This window comes from Trichechus manatus, unplaced genomic scaffold (assembly GCF_000243295.1).
Source record: "Trichechus manatus latirostris isolate Lorelei unplaced genomic scaffold, TriManLat1.0 scaffold00039, whole genome shotgun sequence".
Classification (NCBI taxonomy): Eukaryota; Metazoa; Chordata; class Mammalia; order Sirenia; family Trichechidae; genus Trichechus; species Trichechus manatus.
Genome location: NW_004443975.1, coordinates 8738922 through 8763515, shown reverse-complemented (window position 1 = coordinate 8763515; position 24594 = coordinate 8738922). Strand labels below are relative to the sequence as shown.

General features: G+C 35.6%; 1 protein-coding gene across 5 annotated transcripts in view; it reads right to left on the bottom strand.

Annotated features, from left to right (window-relative positions):
• Positions 1–24594, bottom strand: part of CDC42BPA (CDC42 binding protein kinase alpha) — a 338979-nt gene that overhangs the window by 197746 nt on the left and 116639 nt on the right. For all 5 annotated transcript variants that reach the window (XM_004375875.3, XM_023730922.1, XM_012555417.2 and 2 more), the window contains exons 4-5: positions 21468–21563; positions 9903–10051 (exon numbers count right to left, since the gene is read on the bottom strand). In XM_004375875.3, the coding sequence (XP_004375932.1) occupies positions 9903–10051; positions 21468–21563 (245 nt within the window). The remainder of the gene's footprint in view (positions 1–9902; positions 10052–21467; positions 21564–24594) is intronic.

The following is a 24594-nucleotide window of genomic DNA, read 5'->3' as shown; positions in this document are numbered from 1 at the left end:
TTCTAGCCTACTAGACTGTGAGAGAATAAACTTCTATTTGCTGAAGTCATCCACTTGTGGTATTTCTGTTACAGCAGCACTAGATGATTCAGACAGTAAGAAATTAGGTTTGGTTTAAAAATAGCATAATGAAATCATAAATTTAAACATATTTCATGGGATTTAATTGGTTTCAATAATTATCCCCACTGAAGTTTGAATTTTCCCAACTTTGGACAATGGCAGCCTTTCAGTTTGGTTCCTGAATCCTTTCAACATAATCCTAAAATCTTTCATAGCTTACTTGCTATTTGTATGAAAAGATGTACCAGGCTCATCCTGCACACTTCTTACTTAGTCTGAAAGCAGTCATTTCTCTAATAAGCCTGTTCTTCCCCTAAGTGGGAAGTGGTACATGAGGATCATCATCTGTTCCATAGGGATACTCATTGTTTCTAAATGTTTTCACTGCACAGAGCATTCTCTCGCTCTCACTATCTCTTTCTCTCAGTGCATGTGCGTGTGTAAAATAAAATACTTCAGTTCATACTATTTCCAATTCCAACACAGGACTATAGGCTTTTTAGCTACCATCTTCTATATTAATAAGTAACTGCTTTCTTCCACATCAAGAATCCTGATTCTCAAGGACACGGGATGAGAGAATTAGAGTACACCATAAAATTAGAGTACACCAAAATTGCTTTATTTCACATTACAAACATAGCACTATCAAAGTAGCAATACTTATACTACCACTATGAATTTGATTACTAAAAACAGTTTTAAAAAATTGCATAAATTATCCCAATTATCACCACCTATTTTTACAGTTGTACTATACGTTTATTGCCAGAGTCATCATTTTAAGCTTCTTTCCATTTTAGTTCCACAGGGATTAGGTAATGAGCATCATCAGTCCTTAATGATGATCCCTCTCATCACTTTGGCTGTCTGAAGCTCATTCTCTAGTAGATTAGTACCTAGCTTCCTCAGGAAGAACACATGGTAATAACATTCCCCAAGTTCCTGAAAGTTGGTAACATTTGTATGGGCCCTTTCCACCTGAAAGTAAATTTTGTTCCAACTTTTCTTCTGGGGTATCTTAAATATGTAATGGATTTTCTTCTGTCATACAGCTTTGTTGTTGAAAAGTCTGATGATAAAGTAGTCACTTGCTCCTTTATCTAAATACTCACGTGATTTTTCCTTTTTTTATTTCAAAGGTCAGAAATTTTACTAGAATTTGTTTAGGCATTGGTTGGTCACATATATGATATGGCTTTCAATATGTAATTTTAAACCTTTTTATTTCTTATTTCAAGAGAGTTTTCTTGCATTACAATATTTGGTATTTGTCCCGTTGCCTGGTTTTGACTCCCTTTTGCCCCACACCACTCCCAATTATCCATGTGTTGAACCATCTATGCTTTTCTTCAGAATTTATCATGTTTTCTTCATTTTTTCATCTCTTTTTGCTTTTTTTCTTGGTTTTTCAAGTTTTCCTCTCTATGTCTCTATAAGCATTATGTGTATGTTTACTCATGCTTATATTCCTGCTAGCATAGTCGTTCTTTTCTGAAGTGGTATTTTTTGTTGTTGTTATTTCAAATTCTTTCTGAGTTTTGTCACAGTTCTGAGTTTTGCTAATTCTAATTTAACTTGTTACAATTTTCATAATGTCTTTTAGCTTACTTTAAAACAGCAGATTACAGTTTATAACTGTTTTGTGGTCATGTCTTTCTGTTGTTTGTTCATTATCTGTAGGTATTATAGTCTAGTCTCTTTCTTCTTATAGTAACTTTGTATGGGACTGATATAAATACTTTTCTGTTGGCCACTGTTATGTGAAATTAGTTTCCCTGAATTTTTAGGAGGAGGCATAGTTCAAGAAAGCTTTTCTAACTTCAGAGAGCTCTCTCTTACGGTGTTTTTCAGAAGTGTTAAAAAAATATGGCAGCTTGCTTTGTGAGATTTCTAGGCTTTGCTCCCCTCACAAACATGTATCTGCACCTTCTATTCCCTCTACCTCTACTACCCTTATCCTGTTCAATTTGACCCAATTCCAGAAGTTTCTTTTCACTATGTAGCTCTTCCCTAGAAAAAAAGCTTTGGTTGATTTGTTTCAGGAGTTCATGTGGCCAAGACTAACCCAGCCTTTTTCCAATTTTGTCATTTGTACTTGTTTAATGTTAGATTAGGCAGCATTCCTTACAGATTTAGCTGATATCACAAATTGGCCTGCCATACTTTTCAGTGAATACCTATTTTGGTATGTTTATGTTCTCAGGTCCACCATATGTCCTACTGTTTCCCTCTGCTTTGTCTCCACAGACATCAAAAACCATGCAGTATTTCTGGTTATTGGTGGTACCCAAACTGCTTGTATTTTGGAGTTCATGGGGATACCTTTTTATCTGTTTTTTATTTTTTTTTTTAGTATTGTCTATGGGTTTTGGTTTTGATATCTCACTGCTTTGTTTACATTTAAGTGAGAAATTTGGTGAGATTCAAAATCTACTATGTCTACAATTTTCCTAAAATCCTCTCAGTTTGTGATATTTAAAAAAAAAAATAATAATAAATCCCTTTATTCTTTCTTTGAGGCATTGTTGGTTCGGCGGCAGAATTCTCGCCTTCCAGGCAGGAGCTCAGGTTTGATGCCCAGCCAATGCACCTCATGTGCAGTAACCATCTGTCTTGTCAGCGGTGGACTGCATGTTGCTATGAGGTCAGCATAGATTACATCTGAATATGAAGAAAACAAAAATCCTCACAACTGGACTAATAAACAACATCATGATAAATGAAAAAGAAATAGAAATTGTCAATTATTTCATCCTACTGGGATCAATCATCAATGTCCACAGAAGCAACAGTTAAGAAATCAACACCATACTGCACTGGGAAAATCTGCTGCAAAAGATCTCTTTAAAGTGTTAAAAAGCAAAGATGTCAGTTATATGATTAAGGTGCACCTGACCCAAGCCATGGTATTTTTCAATCACCTTATATACATGTGAAAGCTGGACAATGAAAGGAAGATGAAATAAGAATTGATACATTCAAATTGTGGTGCTGGCAAAGTATACTGAATATACCATAATGGACTGCCAGAAGAATGAACAAAGCTGTCCTGTAAGAAGTATAGCCAGAATGTTCCTTATCTTAACTCCTAACAGCGGAAAATTTTTGGGAAAAAGTCTTATGAAGCAGTACTATATTAATAATTACAATTAATGTTAACTACCAAGGCTAATAAGGAATGCTGGTAGTGCAATGGTTAAGCACTCAACTGCTAACTGAAAGGCTGGCAGTTCAAACCCACCAGCTGCTCTGTGGGAGAAAGATGTGGCAGTCTGCTTCTGTAAAGATTACGGCTTGGAAACCATATGGGACAGTTCTACTCTATCCTATAAGGTTGCTATATGTTGGAATCGACCTGACTGCAATAGGTTTGGTTTGGGTTTTATCAAGGCTAATATCTAGTACTATTATGAGGAGAGCTAAGAAATAAAATTTCGTGATTTTTAGATCATTTATAAAAACTGTTTTGAAAAGGTTTAAAATAGTGCAGAAACTATTCCTTTCAAAGCTCATTTTAATATTCTACAAATCTGACTATATGGATATCTATATTTCCACTGAGATACTTCTGGTTTTTGGCTTTTTTTTTTTTTTTTAAGTAAAAAACAAAAATTTCCTTTTGAGAAATGACAGGTGATCTACCCCGAAGAAAAGAAATTGGTATCCACGTAGATTATATACTCATACCTAATTCTCTCTATTCCACTATTTTAAAGCATTCTGTATTTTACAATACATCGCTTTCTGTGACAGAACAATATGCCAAGCATCAATGACATTCCCTTCTTATCAAAGTGGTGTCTAATAAGGTCCTTCTACTGAGGAAGCAAAATGTATAGCACTGTTACACTGGTAATATTGTAGAAAACTACACTAAAACAGAAATCAAGGTAAGATCTTAGCCACTGAACACTACACAGTATCAGCTTGTCATATTTTCATACTAGAATCAGTATCCTGACTACCTATGAAGAGCTTTATTGTAAAACATCACAAAAGTCCTCATCTTTCCATTTCTGTCATCTAAAACTGAACCACGTGATACCCAAACATAACATTCTAATCTAATCAAATATATTTTTTCTTTGTAGTTCTAGTAGGACTCTGTGTCTTTTATTATTAGCATTTTTGAAGTTCTAGGTGTGGCACAGTAGTTAAAACGCTCAGTTGCCAACCACAAGGTTGGCAGTTTGAACCCACCAGCTACTCCGTGGGAAAAAGATGTGGCAGTCTGCTTCCAAATAGATTTAGAGCCTTGGAAACCCTATTGGGCAGTTCTACTCTGTCCTATACAGTTGCTATAGGGTCACCATAAGTCTGAATTGACTCAACAGCAATGGGTTTGGTTTTTCAGCCAACAATCTGAACACCAAGATGGCTGCTGAGTTTAGTTAACATATTTAGAAATAAATAAGTTGGGTTTTTCTCTAACATAAAATTAGGGCTTAATTTACCATAACCTAACGTTTGGCAAATACTTTTATCAACCTGAGTCAGACATACCACATAATGTTATTAAGTCGTTAGAAATAACCTCTACTCCCAATTTTTTGCATTTAAGCAAATTAATGATTGAAGAGAAAGAACACGCCCTTAAAATACAAACCACCTATTCAGTAAATCAAAAAAGGATATGATGGCATTCAAATTTTAAGTTGAAAATTAAAGTGCATCTATGGCAAAGACTAAAATCTGAGTTGATGGATGACTGAATGGAAGATATTTTATGACTTCCAAAAGCGTATTTCAATAAACATAGAAGCAACCATTCTGTTAAAGCACAGGAAAGATGGACATACTTTTATAACACTGATATTTCTTTATACAGTACTTTTCTAAATAAAGGGAAACCTTTAACATTAAAATAATAATAAAATATTATTTCTGAACCTTAATGGTCAAAATTGCTTTGTATATTTTGTTGGCTTTAGCCCTCCTTATCTAAGCTGTTTCAATCTTTTGAGATATCCTCTTCCTATCACAGACATAGCTTTTTCCAGGTCTTCTTGATTCACTTGTTCATCTACTTTTAATTTCACATCTCCACAATGTTTAGGTATATAGTTTTTAACTGCTTTTCTTTTAACCTGCCTTTATTGTCATTTAATTCAATAACTCTATTATTATAGCTAGTTTATCTTCAAGTAACTACTCAAAAAAAGGAATTATTTTCTCCACTTTTATTCTGTCAAGGAACCCCGGGTGGTGCCGTGGTTAAGTGATGGGCTGCTAACCAGAAGGTCAGCTGTTTGAATCCACAAGCCACTCCATAGGATAAAGATGTGGCAATCTGCTTCCATAAAGATTACAGCCTTGGAAACCCTATGGGGCCATTCTACTCTGTCCCACAGGGTCACTATGAGTCTGAACCAACTCGATGGCAATGGGTTTGGTTTTGGGTCTATTATGTCACCCAAAAAAAGTAGCTAGAATACCAGGAAAACAGCAGGTACTGAAAAACATCTTCACAATGAATGAATGAATTTACAAATTAAAAACGAGATGACCATTTGTCCAATTTGGATGTAAGTATGAAGTGAAAATATTTTCTTAAACTTTAGCTCCCTCCCCACCCACCGCAAATAGAACGTGAATCGAAGGTAAAAAGCGTATTACTTTACATAAAAACAAGCGATGTCCTACATTCACCCCCACGCTCACCTCCAAAACCTAGGACACTGTTATCCACAGGAAAAAAGATAAACATTTGTTTATGTAATTAAATATAAAGAGAAAGATGGTTTACTTTAGCTATGTTCTCATCATTTCCCTCCTCACCTCTGGCTGATCCTTCTTAGTTTCCTTTGTTGGCTCCTCCTACTCTAAACCAAAAAACGAAACTTGCTGTCGGTGAGCTGATTCCAACTCACAATGAGTTAGAGTAGAACTGTTCCACAGGGTGTTCTTGGCTGTTATCTTTACAGAAGCAGATCTGCCATGGTACTACTAAGCGGTTTCAAACCGTCCACCTTTGGGTTAGTGGTTGAGCACAAACCGCTTGCACCATCCAGGGACCTCCTCCTACTCTACCGAGTCTCTAAACACTGGTGTTCCTCAGGCCTCAGGCCTGGACCCTCTTCGTGATCCACTCTGTTTCACTAAATGGACTCAGCTTATCCCATGATTTATATATCATCTACATACTAATGACACCCAAATACCTGAATTACAGGTCCCAGTCTTACAGGTAGTAAGAAAAATCACTTCCTGCAAACCCAGGAGCCTTAGCAAGTTTGAGGTCCTCAAGGAATTCACCCAAATTTATAGGTACTGCAGGTGAAGTAGAATGGAAAGAGTTTCTTGGGCGTGGTTTCCAGACCTCAAAATAGCAGGTAATAGAAGTTTTTTGTCCTTAAAAACTTTTTATTTTAAAACAATTACAGACTCACAGGAAATTACAAAAAGAGTACAAAGAGAATCATGTGCCCTTTGCCACCTCCCCCAATGATAACAACTTATATAGCTGTAGCACACTATCAAAACCAAGAAATCAATACTGGTATAATAATGTCAATAGACTACAGACTTTACTCCTTATTCAGTTTTCACCTTTTTTTGAACCTACATTTGTGTGTGTGTGTGTGTGTGTGTGTGTGCGCGCGTGTGTAGAGTTCTATGTAATTTTATCCCATTTGTAGATTCGTGTAACTATCACCAAGACATACAACTCTTCTATCACCACAAACGAACTCCCTCATGCTACCTTTTCGTATTCCCACTCACTTCCCACACCCACCTTCCTTGTTCCTGGCAACCATTAACCATTCATTTGTTCACCATCTCTGTAGTTTTGTCATTTCAAGAATGGTATATAAATGGAATCATACAGTATGTACCCACATACCATTTGATTATTCATACCTTTGCTACTTTACATTGATCATTTATCTCTTGATAAAACTTTGTGCATAAGCAAATACAAATTTTTCAAATACAAATTTTCTGTTAGTAAAAGAGCAATAATGTATTTTATAGTCTAGAAATAAGTATTTAAAAAGAACACAAGAAAAACAAGAGAATTTCCTTCCTTAAACACATCCAGTCTCCACTATTCTCTTTTTGTATTCTCCAACTCCCTATAGTTGAAAATTTCTTTGCCACTTATAAATTATAAAATATCCTGAAATCTGATCAAGTGTGGAAACTCTGACATTTAGTTTAGCACTTTAAAACTAATTTACTTAACACATTGTTTTATTCAAACACTTCACTGCCTAAAATTAATGTTAGCTTATTATCTACCAAGCTACAGTATAAAGTGTAGAGCATGGCATTCAAGAGCCTCTACAATAAGGACAAAAATATGCATTTACTAATTTATCTCCTACTAAACTCAACTCAAAGTCAGGAGGGGTGTGCATCAGGGGTGCATCCTTTCACCATACTTATTCAATCTGTATGCTGAGCAAATAGTCCAAGAAACTGGACTATGTGAAGAAGAATGCAGCATTAGGATTCGAGGAAGACTCATAACAACCTGCGATATGCAGAGGATACAACTTTGCTTGCAGAAAGCAAAGAGGACTTGAAGCATTTCCTGATAAAGATCAAAGACTAAAAGCCTTCAGTATGTATTGCACCTCAACATAAAGAAAACAAAAATCCTCACAAATGGACCAATTAGCAACATCATGATAAATGGAGACAAGATTAAAGTTGTCAAAGATTTCATTTTACTTGGATCCACAATCAATGCCCATGGCAGCAGCAGTCAGGAAATCAAATGACACACTGTATTAGGCAAATCTGCCGCAAAAGACTTCTTTAAAGTGTTAAAAAGCAAAGACGTCACTTTGAGGACTAAGATGCACCTGACCCAAGCCATGGTATTTTCAACCACCTCATAATCATGTGAAAGCTGGACTATGAATAAGTAAGACGGAAGAAGAATCTATGCCTTTAAATTATGGTGTTGGCAAAGAATATTGAATATACCATTGACTGCCAGAAAAACAAAAAATCTGTCTTGGAAGAAGTACAGCCAGGATGCTCATTAGAAGCAAGGATGGCAAGAGTTTGTCTCACATACTATGGACATGTTATCAGGAGGTACCAGTCTCTGGAGAAGGATATCATGCTTGGTAAAGTAGAGGGTCAGTGAAAAGGAGGAAGACCCTCAACAAGATGGATTGACACAATGGCTGCAAAATGGGCTCAGACATAGCAACAACTGTCAAGAATTTAGATATGACTAGGGTAAAATCTCTTTAAACTTCACAAGCCAAAGACTCTATGTTTAATAACTAACATTCTTTCAATGTTTAATGAAATGACATTTTTGTAAGTATTTTTAAATGACAGGTCTCAGCTAAGATGTTGGGTTACTGTTTGAGCAATGAAAAAGCACTTTGGTTTCTCATCCTATAATTCACCAGAGACCACAAGGCCATCTTAAAAACTGCACTGTGCTTTAAATTTTTCAAAGCATGTTCATGTCTTTATTTTCAATAAAATTTGTGATCATCAGATATCAACAGAAAAAAGCACATGAACAGGCAAGAGTCAATCTGAGATCTGATGAAATAAGATTTTTTAATCAAAAGACTCTTTAGTAAAGTTCTAGAACTTCATTACTAATTAAATCAATCAGCATAAGATACTCACATCTTAAAAAAACAGTGAAACAAAAACTTCTCTTCTTCCCAAATTTATGTTCTTCTCTGCCATCACTCTCACAACCCACAACTTAGAAGAAACAGTGTTTCTCAGTGGTTCCCAAAGGGCGGTCACTGCAGGCAAAGGCAACAGCAGTAGCAGCAGCATCTGGGAACTTGTTAGAAATGCCAATTCTCCAGCCCCACCCAATTCTACTGAAGCAGAAACTCTAGGGTTGGGGCACGACAATCTGATTTTAACAAGCTCTCCAGATGATTCTGATGCATGTTAAAGTTTTAAAACCACTGTCTTGGAAAATGGTTCAACTTCTCTCTACTGGGGCAGTAGCCCTTTAATTACTTCTCCTTAGCATCTCTTTCTCAGTGTCACATTTTGCTCAACCAAAATATTTTCTTATCTGAATGATTAATTCACCAATAACTTCGCTGTCATTTCCTACTTTCTTTCCTTTTAAAATGGGAGGCTGCTTTTAAACTATCTGATACAATAAAAAAAAAATTATCATATATAAATTATTATGAACTGTTTACACAGAAACGCATTTTTAACTTGTGTCAATAGGTTAAAAAAAAAATTCTATATAAAAAACAATTCTGTAAATAGGCCCATCTTTTTCTTTTACTCCATCCTAAATCATATATAATATAACCCACATTTGTGGGAAATTTTTTAATAAATCATTGTACACGTCAAACAGTTTACAACTAAGATATTATTCTATGGTCATCAAAATGATCACTTTCCTGCAAAAACATCTCTATTTTGACATTTATACCATCTTTGAAATTATCTTCTGGAGAAACATAAAATATAGGCATTGGTCTTAGCAAATGAACCTATGATTTACAACCTAGTATTCTGTACTAGGAGACTCAACTATAAGAAAATTGGCCACTGCGTACTTCTTTTGTGAAGGAAAATAATATGTAACTTTAAATAAGAGTGTTTTCTTAGAAATATTCTGTAGAAACGCTGACTGGACGTGGACAATTTCAGATAATATACACGTGCACGTGTATATAAGCAGGTACATCAGTTCTTCAATGCTGAAAAATAATGACAATAACAACGACGAAGCAAAACAACTAAAACCATCTCAAAATAAATTATTTTGATTGACAAGAGAAATGTATCTAATACCACAATAAATTTGGTAAAAATGGATCTCTGATTCTAGATATTATCTGATAACTAACAGCCAAAAAGGACTATTTACTCACCTGTGTACATAATGTAGTTGATGAACTGAATCAATTGCTATCACCATTTCAGCCAAGTAAAATCGAGCCATCTCTTCAGGCAATCTATCTTCAAATTTGCTGAGCAGAGTAAGCAAATCTCCACCAACATAATAATCCATAACCAGGTACTGGGAATAAAAAAATAAAATGTACTCAATAAATAATGAAACTGAAAAGTTAATATATTTATTGCATCCCAAGGTCCAATAGCACTGAGTCAAACACGCATGTGGTTAAGTAGTAAGAAGTTATATAAGATGATGATCAGCAGTCATTTCCAGACTTTTAAATTACACGGAGCAGTAAAAGAAAATAAAAAATTGGGGCAGGAGGCATCATAGGACTACCATTCTTTCGTTGTTGTTGTATTTTGCAAAGTAAGAATATTGAAAAGGAACATTATCATCATCACTCACAACAACAGACCACATGGTTTTATCAACATTTCGTGGAAGTCTGAACATTTTAACTATCAAAAAAGTAAAAAGGGAGGGGAAAACCCGGAATATAGGACAGTCCTTTATGTTGAATAAATTCATCTTCATCATTATTACATTTTCTTTATTTTATCTTGAACTAGTAGGAACTTCATTATAACCAGCACCAGTCTACTGACCAACATTTAGAAACCACTCATATATAGCATACAGTAATTCTCACCATACATATATTTCTCTTCCTGTTTTCTGATAGTGTGCCAATACCAGAATGTACTTTTCTCAAGTATATGTAAACAGAAGCCAACTAATTTCAGATATGGACCCTTAAGGGTATGTGTGTGTACATGCACACACACAAAAAAGGTAAGAAATATACACCAAAATGTTGACGGGGATTATCTCTGAGGGGTTAGATTACAGATGATGTTATAGCTTTCATTATTTTCTAGAATTGCTTTAAAAAATTTATTACATATACATGTGCATACTGTATATATTATATGCAAATTGTGTATACTCTATTATTATTAAGATGAGATAAAACTAGGCATAGTGAAAATCTGGACTCTGTAGTCAGACAGACCTGTATTCAGATCCTGACTCTGTGTTATAAATGGCTTTTGCAAAATTATTTAATCTTTTTGTTACTCATTTTCTCATTGATATAACAACAATAATGATAACCTTTCTCACAGTGTAGCACTTTAGCATGAAAGCTAGTCAACAGAAGATACTTATGTCAGTTACAGTGCCCTTGAATTGAGGGTGATTTTATTACAGAAAGGAGATATTACCTCAGGAATATAATGAAGTTAATATTACAATTTAAAGTCTTGAGAAAACTCAAATTATTTTTATTATTGTATATTAAAATTATAAGCATTGGTAGTTTATGTTAAATAAGAGAAACTGACTCCATATGTTTAACTCCTTGATAAATTAGAGAAACAATATATTTCAAATCCTGCTCTATAGTTTACTTACTATATTCACTGGGCCTAATGTTTAACAGACTCTGTACTGAAAATGAGAACAAACTAATTTAACGTAATAAAATTTTGTTAACATACGCATGTTGCTGTAATGGTGATGGATATGCAGAAGAAACCCACATCTCTTACCTTAAGAAGAAATTCTTTGAGTTCTTTGAATAGCAAATGCAGAAACTTTTCAAGTAAAAAATCAAGTCTGCTATTAAAACTGGAGTCTAGTATTTATAAACACACAGTCTTAAAACGTAACTAATTCATTCAATAAACATTTACTGGAGGTCAATCAGGATATTTTTTGTACCAAGCACAGAGAAAAAACCCAGAGGCTACAGAGATGAACGGCTCCTATATCAAAGACTTTTCTCTCTTGAAAGTGTAACCTAATCTTGCCATGCCAAAATCCTAAGAGATATGAGTATCCCATCTACCGATAAACTGCTAAAAAATAATTATCTTTTAACATTTCTGCCATTCACAGTCACTATTTAAAACTTAGGCTACTTGAGTTGTCCATCATCCATCTTCCACCTTCATCCCCACACTGCTAAGTGCTTCCTCCCCAAAATGTAGACAGGGATTATTTCTGAGGTGCTAGATTACAGATGATGTTGTAGCTTTTTATTATTTTCTAGAACGCTTTACAAAAATTTATTACATATGTGCATACGTGTCTACATTAATTATATATTATGATTTAAGATGAGAGAAAAATAGGCATAGTGAAAAACTGGGTTCTGTAGTCAAACATACTGCCAACTATAGTCCCCATACGCTAATAAACCAAACTCCCACGGATTCCTTGCCTTCCAGCCTTGCCATATGCCTTACTGAACCTCTTCCATGGTGAACAAACTTCCCTGAGACAGAACAAAAATGATGACTATATAACAATTTCTAGTTTTTCCTTTCCTAATGCCTGCTAAACAGGGTTCTGGCTATGCCTACTCATATTCTTCCCCTACCCTGCCCTCCGAGGGATATTAGCTGTTACTAAGAAAGAATTCAGCAAATGAGGGAAAGGGGCAGAAAACACAAAAGAAGATTAGAGAAAAATGAGTTGAAAATAAAACAATATTTGCAATGGGGTTTTGGTGGTAGGGAGAAAAGATGCATCTGGAGAGACAGACAAATAATAACCTCACATGCATCCTGAGGAACAAAGCTCCTTTTCCTCTATAACGTATCCCAACGAGTGTCACCAAGATCTGGAAGTCATCCTTTTCATGCTTCCTCCTTTTTTCCTTATAATGTTCAATTAAATTACCAAAGTCTTGCTGAGTTTATTTCCTACTAAAAACTCTGTGGAATCCATTTACTTCTATCCCTACCCACTAACACAGTCCTAATCCAGACCCTGGCCTCTCTTATAATATTACTTCTATAGGTTCAGAAACAAAGTCAATAGTTTTCCATAACATATTTTATTGTGTAAACAATTATCCTGAGAATGGAAAACAGAACACTGAACAACAGAGGAACAAATAAATTCATGTATTCATTCCACAGATATTCATATAAGTATCTACTATGTTCTGATACTACAATTACACAATGGGGATTCAACAATGAATAAGACAGAGCTCCTATCCTCAAGGAATTTACAAGCTAATGAAGGAGAAAAACACAAGTTAATTGGAAATTTCAGCGTAATATAAATGCTTTGAGAGGAACACCTCTAGCGTGTTCCTATAGAGTGTTCCTACAGGTTCTTAAAAGAAAAGAACCTAACCTTAGGATCAGGCTCATTCATTCATTTATCTGAAAGTTATTTTTTACAAGATGTGAGAACTGTTTTTTTATAGACAGCCAATTATCTAAAATAATTAGTTATATAATCATTCTTTCCCCCAATTCAACTGAAATGCCCTTTGAGCCTCATCTACCCTAAGACCAGGAGAACTAGATGGTGCCCAGCTACCACTACCAACTGTTCTGATTAGTGCCACAACAGACGGACGCTGATAGAATGAGAGAAAAATGTGGAACAGAACTCGAATTCTTAAAAAGTTCAGACTTACTAGACCAATTGAGACTAGAGGACTCCCTGAGACTATTGCCCTTTAAACAATACTCTTTAAACTTTGAACAAAATTATCCCGAGGTCACTTTTTAGAGAAATAACCAATTGGCACACAAAATAAAGGATATTACCCATGAGTACACTGCTGCATTAAAAAACCATCTATATAAGACCAAAAGGTCAACATTTACTCTAAAGCAAAGATGAGACGATAGGGGAGCAGGGAAACTAGAGTACTGAAAATAGAACAATCAGAACGCAATTAAAGAGAATGCTGACACACTGCGAAAAATATAACTGTCACTGAACAATTTGTGCAGAAACTGTCAAATGGGAACCTAATTTGCTGTGTAAACTTTCACCAGAAACATAATAAAATATTATTAAAATAAAAAAAAGAAAGAAATGCCCTTTCATCCTATTTTAAGATCCCAAATACACATGGATTTGTTCCTGGGCACTCTATTCTGCTACACTGAACTAGCTGCCTATGCCTACATCAGTAATACACCGTTTGATCGATGGCTTAATTTCCTAGTAAAAACTAATATCTGGTAGGACAAGTTTCAGTTCAAGGACTACCTATATGAAATTATTCAATACGGCTAAGATGTATTTGTACAAGTTTAAGAAAAGACAGACTGAGAGATAAATCTATAAGATATGTTAAGGAGGTAATGATCCTAACATAAAGACCTTACACCAACTGTTAAGAAGAAGACGAACATCCAACACAACTGGGCTGAGGGTAGTAACAGATAATTCTCTGAAGAGGAAACACAATTAGCTAATTAATACGTGCCTAACCTCAGTACTAGTCAGGAAAATGAAAATCAGAACAACAATATGATACCATTTTTCATCAATCAGAATACCAAAAAGTCCATTACAGTTTTGGGGAAAGTAACATCAACTAAATGCTTTTGAGAGGGTGACAAACTGCAAACTTTTGGGAAAGGAATTTCATAATATCTATTGAAATTTAAAAGGTTCCTACCCCTTGATTTAGCAATCTCAGTCTAAGGAATCGAGTCACTTAAAATAAAAGCTTCAAGATATAAGGAATATGAACAAGAATATTTATTGCACAGAATTGCTGATAGCTGCAACAAATCCAAAACAATATGAATGGAAATCAATAAGGCAATTGTTAAATATCCATTCTATAGAATATTATACAATCTAAAAGGAGTAAATATATATGACCATGACATATTTTATGGGAAAAAGAAGCAAGTAGCAGAGTAACATATATTTTATGATCTCACTTACATAAAAAGGAAAAAAAATATACACACATACAAACATACAACTATACAAAGCAAAAGAAAAATATAAAAGGATATAGCAAACGTAACATTAGTGACTTCAGGCGAGTGAAATGCAAAAACGAAAGAACTATTAACTTTTTATGTATAGACATCTACGCTGTACGGGGAAAAGATATAGTCAAATTATCATTGACTAATGGAATAAAGTTCAGGAAAAGAACAGAGAAGATGGAGTCAAAGGCAAAGGTTGACAGGAATAACCTTACATAGGAAGATACAATTTATCAACACTGAGAGAAAAGAAGATCAGAATAGGTGCAAATATGGATAAATTCGCATACAGGGAAGAATGAAGGGGAACGATGAGGACAAGGGGAAGAGAGTAGAAAGTTAAAGTTTTTGTCTGAGTAAGCAATGGCTTTCATTTTCTCCATCAAGTAAGAGCAACAGAATGAAGTTGTAAGGATATTTATATAATGTCCCTATGCTGGAGATGGGGATAATAACTGTTATTCCTGCGTTATAGCTGCATAATCAAAGGCGAAGTAAGTAAAATAATTTTCCCACACATACAATTAGACAGTGGGAGAGCCAGAACTCAAAGTTCTTAATCCTTAGAGGACAGTTTTTTTTTTTCCCCACTCAAACAAAAGACAGTCAGTGTTCAGTGAACACAACTGACTACTTCCATGACATAGAAAGTATATGCTAGGCACAGAATAATAAAAAAGAAATTGAGCATACAGACTGAGTCTTTGACAATTTTTATATGTCTTTGAATTCAAGAAACATAGATTTCCAAGTATGGATAAACATCCATAAAATTTCCAACTCTGAATTTTTAAAAATCTCTATTTCAAAACTTGTGCTTTTATGGCAGGAAGCTAGACAACAGCGCGAGCAGTTCCACTATTAGTGATTTGTGTCCTCTTTCTAATGGCCTTCTGGCTATTTTGGATCCTGGGACCACCAGGAAAACAACGTATGAGTATATCACTGGTTCTAACAGTTGGTTTGGTTGGCTGGCTGAAACATGGGCCAAAAGGTGGCCTACATTAAATGAAGCTGAAATGCCAGAACTACCTGGTGTATTGTAGAAAAGAGATCCAAAGGCTTAGGAAGATTGCAATCTTAGAAGAGATAAATCATGTCAGAACCACGCACTGACCCAGGTCTTCTGTGTATGTAGTATATACATATGTATGTGTGTGAGTTTATGTGTGTACTATAGATACAACAAATATACATATGTATATATGTGTGTGTTTATGTATAGACATAGCAAATATCTTCGTTATCTTCCCTTTCTTATCAGACAATATAAGCTGTATTAACTTTCTATCACACTATTCAAGTTATAGGGCATCAAGGAGAAGAGTGAACAGGATTTGTATCCCTTCTGGAAAAAGAGTTAGTGCATTTTTGTTTGTAAGCAGGATAGCTGTATCATGTTAGTAGAAGCATGACTTTGTTATTGTCTTTATTTGCAGATTAAGTATGGTTTAAGGAGATATGTATGAAGGCCAAGTTGATAAGGGCTAGACTGTGATGGATACTTTTATTTATCAACTTGGCTAGGCTATGATGCCCTGTTGTTTGGTCAACTACTAGTCTACATATTGCTATGAAATAATTATATGTGATTAGCATTTAAATCACTAGGCCTAAAGTAAGCCAGATTATCCTCCATAATGTGGGTGGGCCTCATCAATCACTTGAAGGCCTTAAGAGCAAAACCAAAGATTTCCCGAGTGAGAATTCTCCCTCCAAACTATAGACAGGCTGCCAGAATTATTCTCTCTCCTCCACCACCTGACCTACTGATTTGGGACACAAGGCTGCTAGAATTTCCAGCCTATTACTTTACCTACAGATTTTTGGACTTGTCAGTCCCACAACTGTGTGAGCCAATTTTTCAGAATAAATAACAGAGCCCCAAAACATATGAAGCAAACAAAAAATAACAAGTGTTGGTGAGGATGTGGAGTAACTGGAACCATTATACAAGGCTGGTGGGAATGTAAACTGGTGCAGCTATAGTGCAAAAGGAGCCCTGGTGGTGCAGTGGTTACGAGCTACGCTGCTAACCAAAGGGTTGGCAGTTCGAATCCACCAACAGCTCCCTAGAAACCGCATAGGGAAGTTCTACTCTGTCCTGTAAGGTTACTATGAGTCTGAATCAACTCAACGGCAATGGGTTTGGTTTGGTTTTGGTTTACAGGGCAAAACTGTTTGGCAGTTCCTCAAAAAGTTAAACATAGAATTACTATATGCCCTAGAAATTCCACTCCTAGGTATATACCAAAAAAACTTGAAAGCAGGGACCCAAATAGATATTTGAACACCAGTGTTAACTGCAGCGTTCTTCATAATGAATATTGGTGGAATGCTGTAATGGAAACAACCCAAATGTCCATCAACAGATGAATGGATAAACAAAATATGGTATATAAATACAATGGAATATTCTTCAGCCGTAAAGAGAAATGAAGTTTTGATACATGCTATGACATGAATGAACTTTGAAAACATGCTAAGTGAAATAAGGCAGACACAAAAGGACACATATTATATGATCTCATTTACATGAAATATCTAGAATATGCAAAGGCATAGATACCGAAGTAGATTAGATTTTGTTTTCATCTATTTAAAAATGTCAAAACCATTCTTAGCTCGCAAAGTGTATAAAAACAAATGGTGGGGTACATTTGACCTGCAGGCCATAGTCTGCCAAACCCTGATCTATAAGGCAAGGACTCCAAGATATGTGTGCCATTGCCAACCACTCTTTAGAAGCATCAGGCTTATATATCCAATCCACTGACTGGATCACATGACAATTCAAACCCAACATATTCCATATTAAACGAACCATCTTCTCCCCTACTCTGAATTTTCTCTTCCTCTTATAACCCCAGTTTAGTTCATCAACTACTGACCACTAAGTGCCAGAAGCTAAACACTTGAAAACTGAGAATCATTCTGCCTTCTCTCTCCTCCACTGACATGCACTCAAACATACAAAGTCCAAAATATTTTACTTCCAAAGAGGTACCTGAAACCATCCCCTCTTTTTACTTGGCCATTATAACCTTTATTCAAGCCTTTATCACTTGTCACCTGAATACTGTAAAAGTCTTCTAACTAGTCTCCTTGCCTCTAGTTTTGCCCCCTGAAATCCATCCTCCACACTGCTGCCAGGATGTTCTATGAAAAATGTAAAACTGATTATCTTACACTCCTTAAAAGCTTCCTTGAAATTAGAATAAAATCTGACCTCCTCAGATTTTGATTCTGGAAGCCTCAATTTATATCTCTCTCTTCCCTTCTTTACTACACTCTAATCACACGAGCCTTCTTCTCATCCCTCAAACTCTAGTCCTTCCTGCCTCAAATCCTTCTACCCTCTCAAAACAGTTTTCAGATTTTGCTCTCTGAGGGACCCCTCAGTGATCTGAGAGAAGATGGAAGAAAAAAGCTAGAGAATCAATGAGGGCAGTCCCATTTCTCTATGCTGTCTATGTTTTGCTGTCTAGGCTTTCAGATATACCGTCATTTAAAAAAAAAGGCAAGATGAGTCCAATGACCAAAAAAAAATTTGAAAAGGACATAAAAGGCTATGTAATCTAACTTTGTTAGCAAAACATATATATGCTATGACCTTTCACCTCTCCTCCCTTATTTCAAAGTCTTTTTTTCTATCCTCCATCAACACAAATATAATAAGCTGCTTCAAACCTCTATGCTTTTGCTCATCAAGCCCTCTACCTCTTCTCCCTTCTTGGTTGAGCTAATTTACATTTGTTTTAGAAAAGTCTGCATAAACTTCATGCCTTTGAGGGATACTCTATTCCCCAGGATGGGTTACATAACCAAAATCAGTTGTCCTTTGGTACCCTATACACACAAATAATTTACTGTACTGTACTCAAACGTTCATGTTTTTGTCTCTCCAGTGAAACTGAATCTACTAGACGGCAAGAAAGTCTCTCGAACTGCATTCCAATTCCTACTCTACTTGGGGTTTGTAAATCACTTCTAACTTAACAAATATTCAAGTCAGTGCTTTTTATTTGTTCCCTCAAATCTATTTCTTCCTCTGTCTTCTCCATCTCAGAAATTGCCAACATCTACAACTGATCACAAAATCTGTGAGACGTCTTAATTCCTGCCTTTCCAGCAATCCCTATACATCCAATCCTTGAGCAAGTCCTGTTGTTTTTTCTCAAACATATATTCAAAATCTAACAAATTCTGGCCCGTTACATTGCTACCATCATAGTCAAAACTACGTCAAGTCTCACCCAGAATACTACTTTTCACCTAGAATAGTGTAACCACAGCCTTTCTGGTGTCCATGCTTCTATTCTTGATCCCTTACAATTGATTCTCCAAGTGGCATATCATACCACTTTCCTTATTAAAACCCTCAAATAGGATGGAGTACTGAACCAGCCCTCCCACTACAACTACAAAAAAACAGCTGCTGTTGAGTCAATTCTGACTCGTGGCAACCCCATATATGTCAGAGTACAATTGATTAACCTGTACGAAATAAATGAGGCAACTGTTTTCAAGAAGTCAAAAACAGGCAATGTAAAATTCTGATCGTTGAGAGCTAAACTTATGAAGTAAGCCCCAAAATCATCTAGCTCTTTTCCTAGGGACCAACTTCCTGACTGTGGCACGGAAAACTGGAGTTTGAGTGGAGCACCACAGTCCCACTGGGCTAAAGAAGAAGAGATCCATCCTCAGGACTACTGAAGCAAATGGAACCTGCAGGGTGAGACATCAGAGAGTGAAGATAATGCAGAGAGGGAAGGTCCTAGATGTTCCTATGGAGATTCCCCCATGAGTCCCTGGCTGAAAGGGCTGTGCTCTACGCTCCTAGGGTGAGAACATCTTAGGCTTAGCAGACAGAAATTGTTACCAGATGGAGAATGGAACAGAGATCCTAGAGGTCAATCAGTGCTGAATGAAGAGTGAAGAAAGAAGTGGAAAGTGTGAACTCATGAGGCATGAGAGGCATGAGTGAGAATGGGGAAGGGTGAAGTAGGAAGTATAAAATGTCAAGGATGAAGTATAAAGTATGAGGAGATACAATACTGGCTCTAGACAGATTCTGGTAAGTTAAGAATGTATATTGCTAGCCCTAGAGAAACCTCTATGAAAAATAAAATAATAAAAAGAAGCATTGAGGAAATAAAATAGAACACTAAAAAATATTTGCTTAACCTAAAAGAAGGCAGAAAAGAAACAACAGGGGAACAAAAAAACAGAAGGGAAAAATGAAAAACTACTAAGAGATTCAATAACATGGATAAATCTCCCCAGACATTATGTTAAGCAAACGGAGCCAGAAACAATAATACAATCTAATTTCACAGATACAAAATTCTAGGGGGGAAAAGAAAATATTTGGGACAAGGAGGATGGGAGTGGAGATCAATCACAAAAAGATCCATGGGGACTTTCTGGGGAGATAGAAACATTCTACATAAATTATACCTTAATAAACTTAATCAACTTATTGATTTTATTCAAAAAGAAAAGGCCTCAAATGGCTTTCCATTGAAATTACTAGGAAATCCAAACTCCTCATATGGTTTACACTTTTGTGATCCGCATCTTATATACCTCTTCCCTTTTTTTTCTACACTCCAGTAGCACTTACTCTCTTTCTGTTCCTCAAAAAACACCCAAGCCCTCTTTTGCCACAGTGCCTTTACAGCAGCTGTTCTCTATTTTGGACTCTCTTCCCTCAAATCTTTGAATAGCGTCTTGTTGTCATTCAGGACATTTCAGAGAGGCCATGCCTCACCACCCTATTTAATGTATAGTCTTGGCCACAGTCACCTCTAGCCCATTATCCTGTGGTAACTTCTTTGTAATACTTACAATCTGAAAATATTATTTACTTGACTGTTGCTTTATTGTCTGACACCCCTCACTAGAATTAAGACAATAAGAAAAGAGATCCTAAAAAAAAAAAAAAATAGAAAAGAGATCCTTTATTTTTCTGGTTTACTACTCTATCTCCAGAACCTAGAGAACAGTGCCTGACACACAGCACATGCCCAATAAATATTTATCAAATAAATAATGCCTTATTAGTTTCTATATCCCAGGGCTTAGTGTAGTGTCTGGCACACAGCAGGGAACTCAACACGTTTGATGAATGGAAGCGCTGGAAAATAAACCTTGAAACAAAAACTGAGGTCAGAAAATGAAGAGCCTTGAAGAGCAGAGAATAATATACTGAATTGTAGTAGATTTAATCTTATTTTCCTATTCACTTGTTTATCCCTTCATTCTCATTTATTTTCAATTGGTAGTGATTCTAATATTTTTATTTTTCTGCAAGCTCTTTCCTAGCCTCTTTGTCAAGACGTTCATGATGTTCATATAAAATTAGATATAACCTAGGTTCTAAATGTGGCTCTACTTAAAATAGCATAGGACCACTTTAGAAAACAGGTAAAATTTTAAACAGCAACAGAATACTACAAATAAAATACATTAGGGAAATCATGAAAAGAGAAAATCCTGAGCACCTTCTACAGAATTTCACAGAGAAGAATTTAAATTTGTTTGGATTAATTTTAACTTGTTTATTAAAAAGCATGAAGAATTCCAATGGGAAAGTACTAAATTACTCAGGAAAACAAATCACATAGCAAATCAACAGCTTTTACTCTGTGAAACACAGTCATTTTCAATGTTACATCCATATTTAAGTATTTTTTAAAAAAAATAATGCTAAATTTTGTCAAGGAAAAACTAATAAGGGTACAAAAAGATACATAAATGATTCTTACTAAGTTATTGTCATCCTGGAAAGCATAGTGCAAAGTTGTAATCCATTTATTGTCTCCATTCACTAATACATCCCTTTCTTCTCGAAAACATGCTGTCTGAAAAGGAAAAAAAAAAATTTAGATAGAAAACACTTTACGTACAACTATGAAATATATTGTGCAAACAACTGTTTTAAGTGTTTATTATACAATTTATGTCTGGAAAAGGAATACATCCCATATTACATGACTTTTCAGCAGCTCAATCAAGTTTCACAGCACCCTCAGAAACTGGAAAACTAGACCAATACATTTTTTTTTTAATTTTATTATGTTTTTGGTGAAAGTTTACACAGAAAATTAGGTTCCCATTTAACAATTTCTGCATTGTGTCAACATTCTCATTATTTCCATTCTGGTAGAAAAAATATATATTTTTAAATATTTTATATTAAAAATAGAGTGATAGTTGAAACGATATTAGAAAAATACACAAAGTAACTTAACAAAACACAGACCAACCCATAATCCAGAAAAAATAAATGTTAACATTTTGCCATATTTACTTTGGATTCTTTATATTTTAAAGGAAATAAGATTAAAATTTCTGTCTTCCTTCTTCTATCTCATTCTCCTTCCTTCTTCCAGATGTAATAATCTGAAGTTAGTGTATACCCTTCTAATCATATGCTTTGATCATACATGTATGTCTTAGTCATCTAGTGCTGCTACAACAGAAATACCACACGTGGATGGTTTTAATGAAGAGAAGTTTATTTCCTCAGAGTCAAAGTAGGCTAAAGGTCCAAATTCAGGGCGTCAGCTCCAGGAGAAGCCTTTTTCTCTGTTGGCCTTCTCATCAATGTTCCCCTGGACTAGGAGCTTCTCCACGCAGGGACCCCGGTCCAAAGGACGCGCTCTGCTCCTGGCACTGCTTCTTGATGGTTTGAGGTCCCCGTCTCTCTGCTCACTTCTGCCTTTTATATCTCAAGAGACTGCCTCAGGACACAATCCAGTCTTGTAGATCCAATCCTGCCTTACTAACACAACTGCCACCCATCCTCCCTCGTTAACATCATAGAGGCAGGTTTACAACATACAGGAAAATCACACAGTACCAGGAATCATGGCTTAGCCAAATTGATACACACATTTCTGGGGGGACATAATTCAAACCATGACAACGTATGTGTCCATAAAACAATATCGCTTTGTGTTTTGAAAATTTATATGAATGGTATGACTTTATTTATCCTTTTCCAACTTCATTATTTTTTACTCAAAATTATGTTTTCAGGATTCATCCATGTATAATGATTGTTTTCCTTTTAACTGCTATGGTATTCCATTATTTGAATACAACAGGATTTATTTATGCAACATTCTAATAATGGAAATGCAGGTCATTTCCAATTTTGTATTATTACGATGTTGTGTATATATCTATCTGTACAAATGCACAAGAGTTTTTCTAGGATATATACTTAGAAATAGAAATGCTGGACGTAAGCATTTTCAACTTTACCAGAGATAGCCAATTATCACTACTCTGCACCCAGTTTATGAAACAGCCCTTCTCCCGACACCCTCAGATGCACTTGGCATTATTAGACTTTTAAATATTTGCCCATATGATGGGAGTGCAATGATATCTTGTTGTTTTTTCAATCATATTCCTAATTACAGGTACAGATAAATATCTTTACATATGCTTCTGGACATCTGAACTCTCTCTTTGAATTGTTCACTTTCTTAGCCCTTTTTCTCTAATAGATTACCTTCTTCTTACTGATTTTTAAGAGTTTTAATTTATTTTAAGAATATATTTTCACTACTATAATAGCACCTCCTGGACAACCTTAGAAATGTGTGGCTAAAAATAAAAATAATTTTACATAATACACTATCTTTAAGTTTTAATCTAAAAAAAAAAAAAAAAACCTATGCTATAAACTTCAAAAAGAACTGAAAGGTAAAGTGGAAAGTAAAAGTCTCCCTGAGTCATGCCCCAATACTCTCATTGTTATTACCCACAGGTTACCACCATTAACTGTTTGTTGAGTGTCTTCCAAAAATTTTCTGTGTAAACATAAGTATGCACATGTATGCACACACGCACACACATTATATATTCATGTAGTATTCAACCATCCCTATCTTTTTCTTTTTTTAACAAATGAGACCATACCAAAAAAAAAAATTTCTCTAAACCAAACCCGTTGGCAGTGAGTCGATTCTGACTCACAGCAACCCAATAGGACAGAGCAGAACTGTCCCATGGGGTTTCCAAGGAGCGGCTGGTGGATTCAAACTGCCGACCTTTTGGTTAGCAGCCACAACTCTTAATCACTGCACCACCAGCGCTCCAATGAGACCACAGTGGTCAAGTAACAACTTATCTGGACACCTTTCCATATGAGTACATAGAGACCTACCTAATTTTTCTTAATGGCTACATCATATTCCTTACACACTAAAAATATGATCACATAATATTCTATACATAGTAGGTGCTTAATAATTATTATTTCCCAGGCACTTTGCCAAAGAAGATATTCAGGTGGCTAACAGACACATGAAGAAATGCTCACAATCATTAGCCATTAGAGAAATGCAGATCAAAACTATGCTGAGGTATCATCTCACCACAACAAGGCTAGCATTAATCCAAAAAACACAAAATAATAAATGCTGGAGAGGTTGTAGTGAGACTGAAACACTTATACACTGTTGGTGGGAATGTAAAATGGTACAACCACTTTGGAAATCGATTTGGTGCTTCCTTAAAAAGCTAGAAACAGAAGTACCACACGATCCAGCTATCCCGCTTCTTGGAATATATCCTAGAGAAATAAGAGCCGTCACACGAATAGATACATGTACATCCGCGTTCACTGCAGCACTGTTCACAATAGCAAAAAGATGGAAACAACCTAGGTGCCCATCACTGGACAAATGGATGAACAAATTATGGTATATCCACGCAACGGAATACCACACAATGGTAAAGAACAACGACGAAGCCATGAAACATAACATGGAGGAAGCTGGAGGTCATTATGCTGAGTGAATTTAGTCAGTCACAGAAGGACAAATATTGTATAAGACCACTATTATAAGAACTCAAGAAAAGGTTTAAACATAGAAG